The sequence below is a fragment of the Aquarana catesbeiana genome, linkage group LG05, assembly GCF_042186555.1.
Source record: "Aquarana catesbeiana isolate 2022-GZ linkage group LG05, ASM4218655v1, whole genome shotgun sequence".
Classification (NCBI taxonomy): Eukaryota; Metazoa; Chordata; class Amphibia; order Anura; family Ranidae; genus Aquarana; species Aquarana catesbeiana.
Window position 1 is genome coordinate 416,346,177 of NC_133328.1, and position 18,364 is coordinate 416,364,540.

At 41.9% G+C, this 18,364-nt stretch overlaps 1 protein-coding gene across 1 annotated transcript in view; it reads right to left on the bottom strand.

Annotated features, from left to right (window-relative positions):
- CTDP1 (CTD phosphatase subunit 1) overlaps positions 1–18,364 on the bottom strand; it is a 202,139-nt gene that overhangs the window by 71,704 nt on the left and 112,071 nt on the right. The window contains exons 8-10 of the mRNA XM_073632797.1: positions 15,911–16,052; positions 15,213–15,443; positions 6,095–6,263 (exon numbers count right to left, since the gene is read on the bottom strand). Coding sequence (XP_073488898.1) covers positions 6,095–6,263; positions 15,213–15,443; positions 15,911–16,052 — 542 coding nt within the window. The remainder of the gene's footprint in view (positions 1–6,094; positions 6,264–15,212; positions 15,444–15,910; positions 16,053–18,364) is intronic.

Genomic DNA, 18,364 nt, shown 5'->3' on the forward strand with positions numbered 1-18,364 from the left:
AATCAGAAACCACTGTGGTACTTCTCTCTTTACAAACCAAAATGGAACGTCAAGTCAAGACCGCAAGATTGAAAGTCTCCTTTCCCAGCTAGAAGATTACAAGAACAGAAGTGGCAGGAAAAATCTGTGGATTGTCTGAATCAGTGAAAATCGGCCACCGACCGCTGGTTCCAGAGCACATCCCCTATTAAGAGGGTGAAAGGTGTTGCTATAGCTTTCCACAGGTCTTGCCCCATTGTTCCAGAGGCCCACCTAGCTGATCCTGAGGGCAGGTACGTTATGGTCAAAGGTACTATTTATATGGTAGCCCCATGACACTTGTGAATATTTATGCCCCAAATTCTGGTCAGGTTATCTTTCTAGATAATGTTCTTACAGGACTTCCCTTCAGGCTTGGTGGTTATGGGGGAAGACTTTAATGTGCGTCTGGACCCTAAACTGGACTCTTCTTCAGGCAGATCCGCTTTAACTGGGTACGCAAGGAAACACATTGCCAGATCTTTGCGGGATTTGTGGGCTGGTTGATAAAGACTTTTCCCATTTCTCCTCTGTCCACCAGAGGATTGATCACACACTCGGACCATGCTCCGGTCGAAATTACCCATCAGCTGCGACCCAAATTCCGACAGTCTTGGTCCTGGCACCTTAACAAAAACTTCCTAGATGACGCTGCGGTAGCTGGGGAGGTCTGTAAGGTCATACAACAATACTTTGTTGAAAATTCCAGAGGAGAGGTTCCTGAGAGTGTGCTTTGGGAAGCACACAAGGCAGTAATTAGATGGGCCCTTATTGCGTAAGCTACACGCTTAAACAACTAAACTCTGACTTAACCTCCTCGCTTTCCCAGATTTCAGATCTTTCCTTTAAGCATAAACAAGGGGGAGAGTTGAGCGCAAAACTGAGACCACTTTTAGATACCCGAGCCTGGCGTAAATTCAGGTACCTGGCACAAATTCTATGATCAAGGTAATAAATGCAGACTGTTAGCGTCAGTTCTTAAGAGAAAATAAACTGGCACATATGTCCCACAAATGTGTTTTGCTTCAGGCGCTAAACTACATTATCCATCCCAGATAGCCAATCACTTTAGGGATTATTATAATTCCCTCTATAACTTGAAAGCCTTGGAGGCTGCAGACGCCAAATTAAAACGTAGTGCTTTAATTGATGCATACCTGGCGGTATACCCGACACTTCCAAGACGTTTTGTCGGACCTAGAAAGGGACATTTCTCCAGTAGAAATTCTCTCTAATCTCAAAGCCATGCCATCTAGGAAGAGCCCTGGCCCCAATGGGTTTTCTCGACAATATTTCCTATAGTGCTTGGACCTCCTCCTGCCCCACCTGACGGCGTATTTTAACCCTTAGACGAAAACTGGCTGTATTCTAGCGGAAGCGCTCTGTACGCATATAACCATCATCCCAAAAGACGGGAAAGACCCAGCGCACTGTCAGAAATATCACCCCATCTCTTTACTCAACCTTGTTTTTTTTAAATCCTAGCAAAGATTTTGGCCAACTGCCCAAGGGAACATCTGGGTGACCTGGTACACCATGACCAGGTGGCGTTTATCCATAGCTGGGAGGGTAGAGAGATCTCTCAGAAGGCTCTCTCACTTCTTCATCGGGTCTCGACTCCACAAAGACTCCTTGCATTGTCCCCTCATCCAATGCCGAGAAAGCCTTTGATCAGATAGATTGGACCTTCAAGGTCCGAATACTTCATAGGTTTGGTCTCAGGGACAAGATGCAGTCTTGAAACTTGGTATTATATAGCAATCCTACGGCTCAAGTGAGGGTGAACCAGGACCTATCCCAACCGTTTCGGATTTCAAATGGGACTCGGCAGGGTTGTCCCTTGTCACCTTTGTTGTTTGCTTTGGTCACATCAGATTGAACCCTAATGTGTCCAGGTTGAAGGTGGGCTCTATGGAACACAAACTGGCTGCTTCTGCGGATGATATATTTTTCTTCCTGAGCAACCCTTGATTGACATTGCCCAAGCTTCTAAACAAAATCGGACGTTTTCACAATCTCTCAAACTTCACGGTTAACCTTGGGAAATCTGTCAATATGCCTCTAAGTATCCCTGCATCAGAGAGACAAATGTTAGAGAATTTGTTCCCCTTTAAATGGCAGGACTCCCCTCTTACCTACCTTGGTATTAAGTTAACTTCAGATCCAAAAGATCTCTCCAAGACTAATTTTGTCCCCTTGTTACACTCAGTCCGGTCCGAGATAGACGCATGGGAGAAAGTACAAAGCACTTGGCGGGGCAGGATAAACATCCTTAATGATGATGATTCTCCCTAAATTTTGATATCTTTTTCAGATTGTCCCTATACAACTCCCTAAGGCCTTTTTCCTTAACCACTTAAGGACCAGGCCTCTTTTTTAGATGTGGTGTTTACAAGTTAAAAACATTTATTTTTGCTAGAAAATTACTTAGAACCCCCAAACATTATACACTTTTTTTCCTAACACCCTAGAGAATAAAATGGCGGTCGTTGCAATACTTTCTGTCACACCGTATTTGCACAACAGTCTTACAAGCACACTTTTTTGGAAAAAATACACTTTTTTGAATTAAAAATAAGACAACAGTAAAGTTAGCCCAATTTTTTTTTAATTTTGAGAGATAATGTTACGCTGAGTAAATTGATACCCAACATGTCATGCTTCAAAATTGTGCCCGCTCGTGGAATGGCGACAAACTTTTACCCTTAAAAATCTCCATAGGTGACGTTAAAAAAAAATTCTACAGGTTGCATGTTTTTGAGTTACAGAGGAGGTCTAGGGCTAGAATTATTGCTCTCGCTCTACCGATCGCAGCGATACTTTGCATGTCTGGTTTGAACACAATTTTCATATGCGAGTGCTACTCATGTATGCGTTCGGTTCTGCACGCAAGCTTGGCGGGACGGGCGCGTTTAAATAAAAAAAACTTTTTTCTCATTTATTTTACATTTTTTATTTTTACACAGTTTAAAAAAAAATTGTGTCACTTTTATTCCTATTACAAGGAATGTAAACATCCCTTGTAATAGAAAAAAAAGCATGACAAGACCTCTTAAATATGAGATCTGGGGTCAAAAAGACCCCAGATCTCATATTTACACTAAAATGCAAAGAAAAAAAAAAAAAAATTTGTCATTTAAATAATTTAAAAAAATAGCCCATTAACAGCTATGGGTGGAAGTGACGTTTTGACATCGTTGCCGCCCTGCAGTGTCATGGTGTCAAGTGATCTTACGGTGAATCCGCCGCAGAGATCACTTTTATCTTGTAGCCGATCGCTGCCCGAATAAAAAATAAAATGGATCCTGCTCCTTTAAAGCATATGACACAGTGCTTGTCCTGTGTCATTTGGCCCCTGTAACACGTAGAAAACCTGTCTGATCCTGCCAGTTTCTCCCCACCCCTCTATAAACTGACCATGGTGTATCATGGCTGCTGAGACCAGACACCATGGTCAGTTTACATGCCTCTGTCATCAGCAGCTTGTTATCTGCTCTCCTCTTTGCTCCTGTGTGTCCCCCCCCCCTGCTGCTCTCATAACACTAACCTGTATACACAATCAGCATTGCCTCCTATTGCAGAGTCCCCCTCTGTGAATGATTTATAAATATAAATGCTGTAAATACCTAATGTAAGAGCCGAGACTGCGATCACATGACCAGCAAGACCATGATCACATAACCATCACATGACCTCTCTCCTCCAGACTGACAGCAGAGGAATCTCAGCCCATGCCGGCTGCATCCCTCAGAGGAGGAAAGGAAAAAGCTGGCCAGTCATGTGATTGCAATCAGCAGTGAAATAAGGTATTTGCAGCATTTATTTTTATAAATCACACAGAGGGGGATACTACAATAGAAGGCAGTGCTGATGGTGTATACAGGTTATAGTGGCTTAACACTTTAAGGCACAACAAGAATTTACTAGAGTTGTTTGGCATGGGAAGCCTCTGTGTTTATCTTATGACCTTATGCGTCATTTAAAGCCAAGTGGAGGTCTAGGCTTACCAGATCTCTTATTGCATTACCAGGCCACGTCTTTACTGCGTATAGTGAATTGGAACTTGCACACTCATGAGAAGCTTTGGGCTCCTTTAGAAAAATCAAATGGTGGGTCATGACTTGGCCCATGCCCCCTGGCTTCCTCGTGCCTCCAGGGGACTGTCCACCTCGGTCTCTCCCCCTCTCCTCCTTGTGACCCTAACTATCTGGGATGGACTTAATAGGAAATTTTCCCTTGCTCAACTTCCCTCACTTCTGTCCCGATTAGGAGGCTATCGTTGGTTTACCCCTGGGGAGAATTTGGCCTTTTTTTAGGTCCTGGGGGAGCGCAGGAAATTAGTTGCTTTCGGTTTATGACCGGTTCCAACCAAAAACCCCTAGCAGAACTCCGCAGAGAATGGGGAATGTCAACCTGGGTTAACTGGAAACATTTCCAGCTACTTTTTTTTTTTTTTTTTAAACAGTACGAGAGGGCATGAGGTCTAGCAACGCCATGACAAGATTCAAAGCTATGTGCGAAAGAGAGGATGCAACAAATTTACTCTGTAAGCTATACAAACTTCTACTACAGAAGCATACTACCACAACCCCCTATTACATCAGCGAATGGGAGAAAGAATTAGGCAAAGAGCTATCTGAGGATAGCATTGAGAAGATCACTATGCTAGCTCACACTTTTTCAGTCAATTCTAAAACCCAAGAATATGGTTATAAATTTTTGTCCAGGTGGTATAAAGTACCTGACAAACTGTCTTGAATATTTCCGTTGGTAGCCGATCTTTGCTGGAGAGGGTACGGATAGAAAGGTACCTTCTTACACTTGGGGTGGGAATGTCCTATAATCCGGCCTTTCTGGACTGAAGTCTGTAACATTATTGTTAAGGTGACAAATGACCAGATTGTTGATTCTTTACCCATGTTATTCCACGACACTGTAGGGTCGGTAGGGTTTTATAAATTCTGACGTCTCAGCTCCTCAACGCTGGTAAATGCCTTATCCCAATCCATTTGAAATCCCAATTGGCCCCTACCCTTAAAAGGATGGCTATTAAGGGTGTAAGACATTACGGAGGCGGAAGAGTGGAGACATCGGTGTGCCAACACTTACCGAAAATTCTATAAATGCTGGGCCCTATGGATGAACTTCCAGTCCTCTGACTTGTATAACCAATTAATGCTGTAACTGTGTTAATTTATCTTGATTTGTTGAATTACTTACGCTTTTATTGAGGCTTGCTGACCAGGAAATGTTACACAAACATATGTTATGCGTACTACATGGTCTCATTTTTCCCCCCATTTTTTCTTCTTAATCCTTTTTTCTTACCTAATGAGGATGGGGTGGTTTGTTGCCCCCTACTCTCTACTTTGTACCCTACGGAGCCTCACTTTTAGCCTGAGTAGATTGCTCGCTGGTGCTCTTTGTACCTTTTTTTATGTTCTGTATGGAACCCCGTAGTGGTTTAATTTTGGTTGTTTTCTGCAATACATGTGGGGATGTCTGCACTTACAATATTTTCTTACTGCTCTTTAAAATAAAGATTAAAAAATAAATAAATTTGATTATGTTCAAGAACTGAAAGTGATGTCAGAGGTCGTTCAGGTTCTCCAAGGGCATAGAACCAAGTGGGGGCCATCTTGCCCTCACTCAACTTCCTGCCCAGCAAATGGCTGCATTGGATCGCTTCCGGCCTTTACAGATGGCTCCGTTAAGTCCTCGGCGAATCCGCCCACGGGACCACTTTTATCCGACGCGGAATTGCCCATAGTGAAAAATTATACCGGGGTTATGGCAGCTAGCATCCAAGTAATGACGTATTTTTACTATGGGCTGGTCGGCAAGTGGTTAATAATGGAGATGATAATGATTAGGTTCTGAGGGGTGGAGGGAAACACATTTGGGGCATGGCCAGACTGCAGCCCAGGCTGGGACTGCCATTCAATTCCAATACCAGTGGGTCTGCATTGATGTGCAGATTCATGGGATCCATCCTTTGCTCGACAAAACAGAGAAGCATATTACAGCATTTAGCATTTCATTTTTAAACAACAAATTTTTTTATGATTGAGCTTACTTCCTTGTCCATGCTCTCTAAGTCTTCCTTGCAAAGTGTATACAAAGGCATAGTTTCAGACATGCTAGGCTGACGCTTTCTTCGAGCTGGACCCGACTGTTCCTCCTCTGCACTTGCTGTAGGCAGCTCTTCATCATCAAACAGTTGTTCTTGACTGGGCTGAACAACTCTGTCAAATAAAATGGGTTTCCTTAGTCAATTAACATGCTGTGTCTTTCAGTACATGAGCAATCTTCTTGCTACTGTTAAATGGATGTGCTTTTCTAGACTTTTTTTGAGACTATTTTCAAGTTAGTTTCTGCCTATCTAAATAGTTTTGATTTTCTTGATATTATCTTTGCTTAGGCATATGTTAAATTATAAACAAGCTATGTATATTTAAAAAGAAAACTATCATGTGATTGCACATAAAAAGAGTAACTAAACTCTGGCAGCTGCACCCATAAAAATGGCAGGCAAAGACCAAACAGCTAGTCACCAGTATTGTCTGTGGTCTCCCTGCAGCTAAACGTTTCCCTATTACTAACATACTATGCCTTGCTCTGCACTCAGGGGTGTAGATTGGGAGGGAAAAAAGGGGTGTCCAAACCTCCCCCAATTGTGTCCGCAGCACGACAGCCACACCAGGCACCCATAGCAGGAGCCACATTAGCAGCGTGTCAGTTCAGAGTGAGGGAGTCTGCTCTTCTCAGGTCCAGTCACATGACGAAGTCAAGGGAGGCATTCCCTTACTCCAAACTGCCCTCGATTGGTGAGTGCTTATTGGGTAGGGAGGTCATTTTTTTTATTCTACTCTGTTTACTGAACTGTGCGCATTTTGCTCTCTTGACCCCCTGCGCTCATGCACTCCTGACCTGGCTCTCTGGGTGTTATGCACGCTTGTCCCCTGCGATCTGTGCATTATGCACTCCTGACCTCTGCACTGTGGATAATGTGTATAAGCACTGAAGTTTCAACCTCCTCCCAGTTCAATTTTGCCACATGCACAATTTGCAGAGGTGCACTGACCTCAACATCCATTTTTTTCCACTCAGGGTGGGTCCCCAAGACTAAACCACCATCACCACCCACAAAAAAAAAAAAAAAAAAAAAAAAAAAAAAAAAAACAAAAAACACTATTTACAGCCCTATCTGCACTTTTTGTGTGGGGCCATCCTAGTAGATGCAGGACAAAACCTTCAAAGAGAACAGTCAGCAGCACAGTAGTAATATCGCCAAATGTTACTCTTGAGAATAGCAGTCTAAGACCTAGTGCCTTAGATGACATTCCACAGCAGATTTAAATCTATAAAGGCAACAGAAGAGGTGTACCTAGGCACGCTCGCGTACCAGAAAGTGTTCTATTTTTCAGGGAATGATTCCAGACAAAAAAGGGGAATCTTTCGGGGTACAATTATGCAAAATAACATTTCTAGATGTCTCCTATAACAGCCCTCAAATTCCCCACTCGCCTACTCTCATTTTGCGAGCAGAAAATGAGGGCTGGCGGATGTGGGCTCACTGGGAGTGGGGGGTGCCAAGCACTGCCAGCATGCAGGGTTGAATAGGAGCCATTTTCCCAGTGATCACGGAGGGGAAGAGAGAGGAGAGTGGGCGGCCTGATTATCAGAGAGTGGGGACATCACTGTAACAGCTAACATTTAAATTGCTTAGTGTGTTTCCAGCACTCACTGTCACTGACAGCCCTGCCTCCTGGCCCTGGTACTTTGATAGACAGATCACCGTTCAATCCTGGGACATGTGGCGTATATCATAGGCCCCCGGCCAAGAGGGGGGGCTGTATGAGGGCGAGCAGCGGGAACACACGGCAATTGAAATGTAAGCTGTTACAGTGATGTCCCCGGTCGTTAATAATCCAACCGCCTGCTCTCCTCTCTTCCCCTGCATTGGTAGGCGGCATTGATGGGCACATGGAGGCAGCATTGTTGGGCACAGGTGAGGCTTCACTGATAACATTGTTAATATTTATTTTTAGAACTTAATCCTGCATAAAGCTTTTAAGTGTAATTTCATGAGACAATTTATGAGAGCGTGTTTAGGGGTGGAATTAGGGGCTGGCAGGATAGGGGTTGGGTCGGGCAACTGGGGGCGAGTAACCCTCAAAGCCAGGCTAGTAGCTCAGGACTTGAAATTTTGAGCCCTGTCCTATAGCACTTCTCCACTTTTTGACTTCAGATCCACTTTAATGGGCAATTTTAATTCTTACTTTTGCCATACACATAAAGTGTACACAAAGCCAAACTATTTCATTGTGGATAAAGTAGGAAATTATGAAGACTCTTGTTCGTTTTTTTCCCCATTTGTGTCCTGTTTGGGTGATTTGCCTTAGGTTTTTGTCCCAAAGACAGAAAATAAAATCTTTCAAATCTGGAAATAAACCACCAGATCTTTTTCACCAGAACAGGTTTATCAATTGACAGTTTTATCCCTGTGACAACTGCTAACTGCTCATTTTTGAATGGGGTGAGAAGAGTGGAGATCTACTATGTATTCTATGCATTAAGGTGAAAAACCTCCTGTCATGCAGCAGCCCCCCTTTTACTTACCTGAGCCCCGTAATTCCCACAACGGGAACAAGCGCACCAGCTCTGGGCAGTGTCTTGTGTCCTTATTGGATATATTCATAGCAGCGCAGCCATTGGCTCCCACTGCGGGCAATCAAATCCAATGACGCGGGCGCCTGGGGGCCAATAGACGCAGCAGCAGGACTCAGGAGCGTGCCCCCGCATGGGTGTCCCAAAGGAGAGCGCTTCTCCAACTGGGCACTCGAGAAGAGGAGCCACCAGCGTCACTGAGGAACCCCAGAAGAGGATGATTGGGGACACTCTGTGCAAAACTAACTGCACAGAGGAGACAAGTATGTTATGTTTGTTATTAAAAAAAAAAAAAAAAAAAAAACAAACACACAAGGGTTTAGTAACCCTTTAAATTGTTGTCTTTTGCAAGGACTGTGTTTCATTGTTTTTAAAATGGTGAGAGTGGCTGCAAGATACCAAGAATGTAGTTGGATGTCAGAAAAATGTAATTTCAGTGTAAATACGCAGCTGTTACATCTTTATTAGTGGCCGCTTAATGACCACAGAGTGAGGATACTGGATCCAGAAGAATCCGAAAAGGAGGAGATGACAGATTGACTGGTGACAGCGGATCTGTCAGTACTGAAGCAGAGCAGCAGGGAAGTCTGCAATAATATTGTGGTAAGTGTGGAAACCTAGAAACTAAAGTAGTATCTCACAAACAAATCTTCATAAGAGACAATAAGGCAATTTAACTCTCCAGTACCTACCAATTACATTTTTGTTCTTAATGTAAAAAACTTTCTTGAAGTCCATGGAGGGATGAAGTAAGTTATAGACATATGGGTTATGACGCTGCCTTCAGGAGGCTGACAGTATCCCTCAATGGACTTCAAGAAAAATAATTTTACAGTAAGAACAAAAATCTCAATTTCTTTATTCATTGAAGGACACAGGGGTTAAAGTACTTCACAGAAATATGGGATGTCCAAAGCAATCCAGCTAAGGGGTGGGCAAGTTACTGAAAGATCCAACAGACATGGAATCAACCAAAGGAAAGGACGTCGCAATAGAGAATTGATTCTATAAGAAAAAGGAAGCCCAAGGGGAGTCTGGTGTATCCAAGGCAGATTAGGAGCATAAGGAAAGGATGACTAAACAGCCTCCCAAGAGGAAACCAATGAGAAAAACTAAGAGCAATGTGGCCAATGTAAAAATGTTAGGTGAAGGGTGAAGCCTAGGAAAGACACTCCTAAAATTTTAGGAAAAGGGAAGCCCAATAAAGATAGTTTCAGAAGAGAAGAGATCTTCTAGCGTATACCAAAAGCTGACAGAAAAAAGAGTGACAATGAAGTTTAGACAGAAGGAGCAATCTTCATCTAGTAACCAGGTCCCAAGTAGACCTCTAAGCAAATTAGATACCAACAAGGGAAAGCCTTTGCAGGTAACAAAAGTGTAAATCCCTATCAGAGAACATAAGAAATTATAAATTACAGCACTGTATGTATGTTTTGCCCTTTTAACTGGCATTTAATCTCTCAAGAAGAAAGAGAAGGCTGGCTTAGCATTAGTGACCTAAATAGTTATAACCATCAAGTCATCTAAGGCTGAAAATACTTGTTTTGCTGTGTTTCTTTTCAAATTGCAATTATATGTATGATTCAGTTAAAGCTCTAACTCAAACCTGTATGAAAGCTTAGCTAAAAAAATACACCTTTAAAGTGCCCTGACTAAAAAGTTAAGTGTTAAAACACCTGTGTTAAGCTTCACAGAAATGCACGTGAAAGTCTTAAATCCTAGTCTTAGACCATGCAGGGGCCTTGACGTCTATACTAGGTTACCCACAACGGGCAGTAAAGGTTTGTAAGGTTCCATTTCTCACCAGTGGGAGACTACCAAGTCAAGCCCAAATGGCCATAAAGTGAAGAGATAAAATTATAGACAATAACTACGCCTAGACAATATCTTACACCGCTAAAAGATTTTTGGCTGAATTTTCCAGTTTCTCCAGGCTACAACTTGCAGCAATCAGGGGGCTGTGTAGGGATATTCTGACTCCTCACACTACTGTTCTCCCTCAGTATTGCTTTAGCACATCTTGAATCCTCCAACAAGCAGTAACTTCACTTCCTACAGATTTTTTGTTAAAGCGGTGTTAAACCCCAAGCCAAAAATGTAATATATTGCAGCTTAACAATCCTTAGATGTAATGGCTTCATTTTTTTTTCTTTTGTTTTATTCCCTGTGCTTTCACCTGGTGATCTGGCCAGTAACACCTCCTGGTGTTAGAATGTCCCCACTCTGGATGAAGGAGCACAAGGGCACCTTAGTAGAGCAGCACTGTCAGTCTATGGGGAGGGGACTAGCAGATTTAGAGGCACTAAAGAAATTGAAGCCAAACTTCAGCCAACACTGCAGTTACAGCAACAGGTTTTTTTACCTTTTTGGATAAAGGTTTTACATGAATAAGCTGATCATTGTAAACACCCGTTAGTGGTAAATGGTTTGTCTCAACACTCTTAACGGATATATTTGCAGGAGAGCTTGTTCTGTTGAAAAGCAGTGTTACTGGATGGATGAACAGGTGAAAATAAAGGACAGTAAGCCTAAAAAAAGGAAACTAATACAGACATCACATCTAAGAATTGGTGAATAAGAAGCGGCTTGCTATTGGTGTGCACTTGGGGGGGACCCAGTATAGGAGGAACACAGGGGGTGCTCAGTGCAAAACCTTTGCACAGAGCAGGTAAATGACAGGTTTGTTATATAAAAAGGAAAAAAAAAAATCTAACTTTACAATCATTTTAACTCTGGTTGATGCATCTTGTGTTGTATAGCAATCTATCTCTAGGATTCTCTTAAAGCAATCCAAGGCAAAGGATCTAAGAAAGTCCAACAACTGTATATACAGAGGGCCTGGGTTTCCCTTATCCCTGCTAGAATAGTGTAGTTCAAACAACTGCCTCTTCAGAATGAACACAACTTCCCAGCAAACGACAACCTTTTTCTCAAATGGAAGAATATTTACTCTTAAAGAGCAAAACCTCAGCTGCTATACTATGATGGAAAGAATGTCACCAAGCTATGTATAAGCACCCTTTACAGACTGAGTATTTAGACAGTTGAATGATGAGACAAGTTTTAGCATCAAAAGAGTAGGGGTCTTATTCTCGACTTATTAACAGCCTGGGCAATGGATCCAAGGATGCAAGAGGCATACCAGGATCAAACTTGGAGATTTACACAAGAATTTGTACGCACCGTGATATGTCTGTTTAAGGGCACTTTAAGCGGCAAGCTCACAGCAAAACACGTTGTTTTAAAGCCTTGTACTGGACCCGTTCTGTCTGTTGGGTGCAACCGCTAGCCCAGAGCTCATCTATGTCCCAACACAAAGCCACAAGAGAATACCAGGCGATTTAGTCCATTGTTGGGTGAAACATTTCAGAGATTAATCTTCCAGGCATTCTCTGTGTGCAACCAGTTCTCTTGTTCACTTTAAGCTTTTAATGGTCCAGTTGCAGGCAACAGACAGCAAAGATTAAGATTATGAAGGAGAGAATTTTTTTTAGCTGTCAAGGCTTTTATGCATGTGTGCTCATTCACACTTATGTCTTACAACTTCTAGGTATATACTGTGCGTGGGTATGGACAGGCTAAATGATTTGGTTATGGGAGAATGACTGCTTAGACTAAGCTTCTGCGTAGCTGAACGCATAAGTACAACATGTAGAGGCTGCAGGCACAATATGTGCCAAGTTACGATTATTTTCACACACTTTCACCTCACATGTTTTTTCAGGATGAACGATGGACCTCTAAAATTTAGGTCTAATGTCCTAGCATATCTTGCCACAGATTTAGGTCCATGGACAAACCGAGCATTCTTGCTTACTGAAGATTTACCCACGCTCAACTGGTCCATTACCGCATGGATTGCTAAGGGCCCATGCTCATGCCTGGAGTGTGTGCTTCCAAGGCATCAATTCACAGAAGCAATTAGCCGGCAACTTGGGTTTCTGGCTAATTTCTTCTATGGATCCATTCTTGCTTACTATCTAATAAAAAAAATGTGCTTTGAAAGATACACAAAGCAAAAAACACACTAATAACATTTTACATAATTTTATTACCAAAATTTTACAGGATACAAAAAAAAATGCTCTTTAAAAAAAAAAAAACACAGTATTAATGACTTGCATAGTGTAGCCAAAACAATAAAATTATAAAGGATTTATTTGGGTAGGTCTGCAATAAAGACATTTTATACAACAACCCCTGGCCCTACTTATGATAAAAAAGGAACCGATTATGCAGACTCCATTCATTAAAGATTTACTGACACCTGTTGGTATCTGCAGATGGAATGCTTTTGCACTGCACGCACGCTGCCTTCCAGGAGAAGAACTAGGTTTTGCTAGATGCATCTGTGCCATTTTACAATTATCCAATCCAGTCTAATAACTAAATCACACGTAAGCCGGTTCCACTGGACACTGAACAAAACATTGTCATTAGAATATCTACATTTTGTTTACAGCCTGTGATCCAATACTAGGTGAACAACATTCAATAATAAGGGATGTAAATGAGATGTATAAAAAAAATGCAAGTCATTTGTGGTACCCTGAAGAGAGAGGGAAAAACAAAGCACATACATACAGTAGCTGGATCATAAATTCTGCTGCTGCACTAAAAGCTCTATGTACTCTCACTGCACAGGGTGTACATAAGCAAAATCACCTAGCACAAAATGTATTCAGTCCTTGTACACAGGACTTTAAATTATTTGGCCTCTATTTGTTTTCCTTTATGCAAGAAACAAGCCAACAAGGGAGGAGTGCAAGGTTGTGACAGAGCTGAATGGCTAGGGGTGGAGAAATGTGTCCCATAATGTCTTCAGCAAGGATTTGCAAAATTGAGTAATTATAGAGGGGCAGAATTGAAGCCGATCTCTTCACACAGAGGGTTTGAAATAGGAGGCAGAGGTAAAATCAGTGTCCAGGAAACAGGCCCGTTACAATTAAAGCAAGCTGTTCTGGGACAGTTAATGTGTTGAAACGGTCAGCAGCACTATGGCCTGTAGAGGCAGTGAGGATACTCAAACATGAGTACCATGTTAGAGGTAATGGGTTGAAAATGTAGTGGAAATGTAGGCTGAAAAGAATACACCAACATGCAGTCAGTTTTTTAGCAGAGAATGTGTCATAGAATCTAGAAAAAGTGGCCATAGTGCTGGGGCCATGGGAGATTGGGCATTTTTTTTGTTCGGGATTGTTAAAAAGTAAACAGATCAGTGTAGATAAGATTCCAACTGGACCAGAATCAGTGCATATGAGCCTGATATTTGGCATGGTGCACTGCATAAATGCAAGAGATTATAGCATATGTGCAGGAAACTAAGTGCTGAGGGGTTATTACACATTTGCTGGAGACTGAAAGCCAAGGGGTAAATGCTGAGTGGTTAACCTACATGAATGGTGTACCAGGTGTGGATAGGTCAATATTCATACCTGGAGAATGAGCAACAAGGAGATGAAGCACAAGGAACAGAGAACTGGGTATTGAGGAGCTACCACACTGCACAGAGGAATGAGCTCTGAGGGGTTAACCCACCTGAGCTGTGGCTGGATGCTAAGAGGCTTTTAATTTTATTCTGAGGACAGGTCACGGTACTGTTAATGCACACACATACAATTTAAGGGGTTCCTGAAACAGATTACATACACTGCAAACAGTCACCGAACGGCAACACTTAAGCCGACCATAGAAGGAGCAATTTTCTTCCCTGCATCAGACGGTGTTGATGGGGGAATTCCTCCTGGTGGAGGGAGGTGAAAAGGGGGGGCTGGGGGGAAGTTCCCGCCAAGAGAGCCGCTAGCAATAATTAAATGTAAAAACCGACAGGCTGGTTGCGATAAATGTGGGTACATTCAGCCTTACCACACGTGGTTCGAATCTCGGCCGGATCCTGCTAAACCGGCAGAAATTTGAACAGTCTATGGCCAGCTTTATAAGCTGGGGGTCAATGTTTTTTCTGTGATGGCTATATACTGAGCGGTTAAGGCACTTACACTGTAGACTGGGCACAGATTAGTTTATGTACATACTGTTCAGAATGGTCACTGAGAGGTTGAAGCTTTTGCTCTGTGGTTCTAGAACCTGAAAAAGGTTCTCCCCCTTCTCTATTTTAGAAAAAAAAAAAAAAAAAAAAGATAACTCTTTACAGAAAAAGTAGTTGAAAGCCTTCCCTACTTTGTTCAGAACTAAAGAAAAGTTATGTTTGGCTGTTGCTAAAATATAAGCGCTCTTGTAAGCCAATAAACAATGTTCACAAATAAATTGTAAATACTGCTGAAACAGCAGGACCCGTTGCACATATTTTATACAATGCTCAAACTACAGATTACTATAATGAACTGATCCGACCCAAGTAATCTCTAGACAATTGTGTGGTAGTGGATTGCTTCCACAAAACACAAATACAATGAGGAATGAAAATCCTACATGCAAGCAATGGTTGGACTATCACACCAACAGCAAAAACAAGAGACTATGAATTGCCTTTAAAAATACAGTTCCGCATTAGTGCTTCTTTGTACCTGAAGGATGAGTGTTCTCCATGGACAGCTAGGCCGAGAGATGGGCACAGTGACTGAATATATGGCGATTGACTGGAATCCTGTGATCCTTTTCGAATAAGCTTGCCAGTGACTGGGTCATACTGTCGAACTTCTGGACCTGGCCGAGTCATGGGGTGAATAGGGGTAGGATGATAGAGTGGAGTCTGAAATGCAGTATGAATGTCTGGGAAGGTAGTGGGGCTAAGTGCTCTGTTGAAGAAAAATAAGTCGAAAAAAAAAAAAAAAAAAAACTGGTTTAAAAAACATAGCAATATTAAAAAAAAAAAAGATAAAAATGGTTTCAAAGTCCTGAGAGAGGTTTACCTAAACTGAGGCATAGGAGTTGATTTACTAAAAGTAGAGTGTGCAAAATCTGGTGCAGCTCTGCATAAAAACCAATCAGCTTCCAGGTGTTTTTTTTTCAAAGCTTAATTGAACAAGCTGAAGTTAGAAGCGGATTGGCTCCCATGCATAGCTGCACTAGATTTTGCACTCTGGTTTTCGTAAATCAGCCCAATAGCATTTACGGATATTTCTATTAAACAAACCAAATTGTATTTACACTTACATGTCTCCTAAATTTTGAACATATCACCTTGGAATAGACATTTTCCATATTACTCTATTAATTTATGCTGCATTAATACACACACACACACACAATACCAAATGCATACCTCTGAGACTTTAAGTAATCCTCTTTTAAAGGGAAGAGTTGCTCTTCTACTTTTTCCCATCGCTCCAGACAACTCCAAAGCCAGTCTGGGTTCACAACATAAAGACGTTTGCAGTTCTGAGCTTGCTTAACTTTTTCAGTACCTGGAGTCAGAAACACAATGCTTATGCCAAAGAAAAAACAAAAAAACAAACAGATTCTAAAAAGGGCAAAACATCCACCATGAATATTTGAATATGCTATGCTCTGCAGGTGCATACATGGATGTTATACTAAAATGTAATCCTATATGTTCCAGGACCGTTTGTCAAACATCCGTGGCGAAAGAGGGGGGGGGGTGATTTATAGCAGCCGGGAGTGCGTGTAATCTAATATTCTAACTGTGAGGGTTCAGGTGGAAGTGATCTGGTGGAAGTGATCTGGTGGCAGTCTGGGCGCAAGATCACTACCACACACCCAGGTACACTTGCCACCATTGAGCCCACAACACAATAACTTTCATGAAAATGGACATTAAACATTATCCTTATTCTCAAACAATAGTCCATCTACTTTGTGGCCATTTTTCATAAATGAATATAACAACCATTGCACTGCCAATCAATATATGAGATGTAGGATACAACACAATAGCGGTGAAGCTGATATCTTAGCTCCTTAAGAGCTTTTATGCCGATTTTACTGGAGTGCACCAGAATGTGTTCACTTTTTAATGTGTGTTTCTTAGTGGTTTTCAATAAAAATGTATAGAGTAAGGGCCAGTTCACACCATATGCAGTTCCGTGTGGTTTCCATTCTCTTTTTTTCTGCACAAAATGCATGCAGTGTGTTTTCCATGTATTCCAATGGCTTTAGTTCACAACATGCAGTCAGTTTCTGCACCAGAGAACGGACAATTCTCAGCTGTGCAACTGCAGACTGGGCACCTGTGAGCTCTATTAATGTTGGAGTGAATAGGTAGTAGCATTCAACTCTTTTCCAGTGTTATACAGTACATGTGTATTTTGAAAGGCTTTTTGTTTGAAAACTTTGGAAGGGTATCCAGGGGCTGCCATAGTGAAGGTGTACCGTAGTGTTATCAGGAACTTCACTTATGCATTTCTGGCTACAACTGAACGTTGATCCTGCACTTCTATGGGGTGGACTTACACATTTTTGAGGTGTATGGGGATACCCTGCTAGAACACTATAGATTGCCATTACGGCTAATGGAGCCCAAAATTGCCAAAACCATTAACAATACCCCAACATAACTACAAATGAATGGATTTATCTTTGTGGGTACCATAAGAATAATGGACTTTTTATGTTCCAGTTCCCCTGTCACAAAAAAAAAAAAAAAAATTGAATTGATAAATTAACAGATACACTAATAGTGGGCACCGAGCAGTGCCTTTAAAGGAGTCAAGAGAGTCACGACATCCCTGAATTTTGGGTTGCTTTAATCTTGAAGCTTTAAACCCATCCAATCGAATGCATTAAGGTGAAAAACGCAGAGGGTTTACAACCCCTTTAAGTCCTGAATATAAAAGAAAAAAATGTATTGTACTAGCACATTATGAAACTTTTATCTGTAAAACAGATCTTCCATCTTTACACGGTCTTCCTTCCCGATTCACGGCTCTAGCAACTTGAATGGATAGGCCACAATGACATCACTCCCACGCAGGGGAGTAACGGTCATGGCACAGTGCTTTGGACTGACCGCACATTCAGTGTGCCCTCAATTCAGAGCGCAGTACGCATTCGTCAGTGACGTCATTGGATGCAAACCGTGAATATCTCTTAAATGGCACATTCATTTTACCTACAGATTATTATATATAGATAGATAGATAAATAGATATACACACACACATACAGTCAGGTCTATAAATATTGGGACATCGACTCAATTCTAATCTTTTTTGGCTCTATACACCACCACAATAGGAATTACAACAGTTTGTATATGTGCCTCCCACTTTTTAAGGGACCAAATGTAATGGGACAGATTAACAATCATCCGAACTTTCACTTTTTAATACTTGGTTGCAAATCCTTTGCAGTCACAATTACAGCCTGAAGTCTGGAACGCATAGACATCACCAGACGCTGGGTTTCATCCCTGGTGATGCTCTGCCAGGCCTCTACTGCAACCGTCTTCAGTTCCTGCTTGTTCTTGGGGCATTTTCCCTTCAGTTTTGTCTTCAGCAAGTGAAATGCATGCTCAATCGGATTCAGGTCAAGTGATTGACTTGGCCATTGCATAACATTCCACTTCTTTCCCTTAAAAAAAAAACTCTTTGGTTGCTTTCGCAGTATGCTTCGGGTCATTGTCCATCTGCACCGTGAAGCGCCGTCCAATGAGTTCTGAAGCATTTTGCTGAATATGAGCAGATAATACTGCCCAAAACACTTCAGAATTCATCCTGCTGCTTTTGTCAGCAGTCACATCATCAATAAATACAAGAGA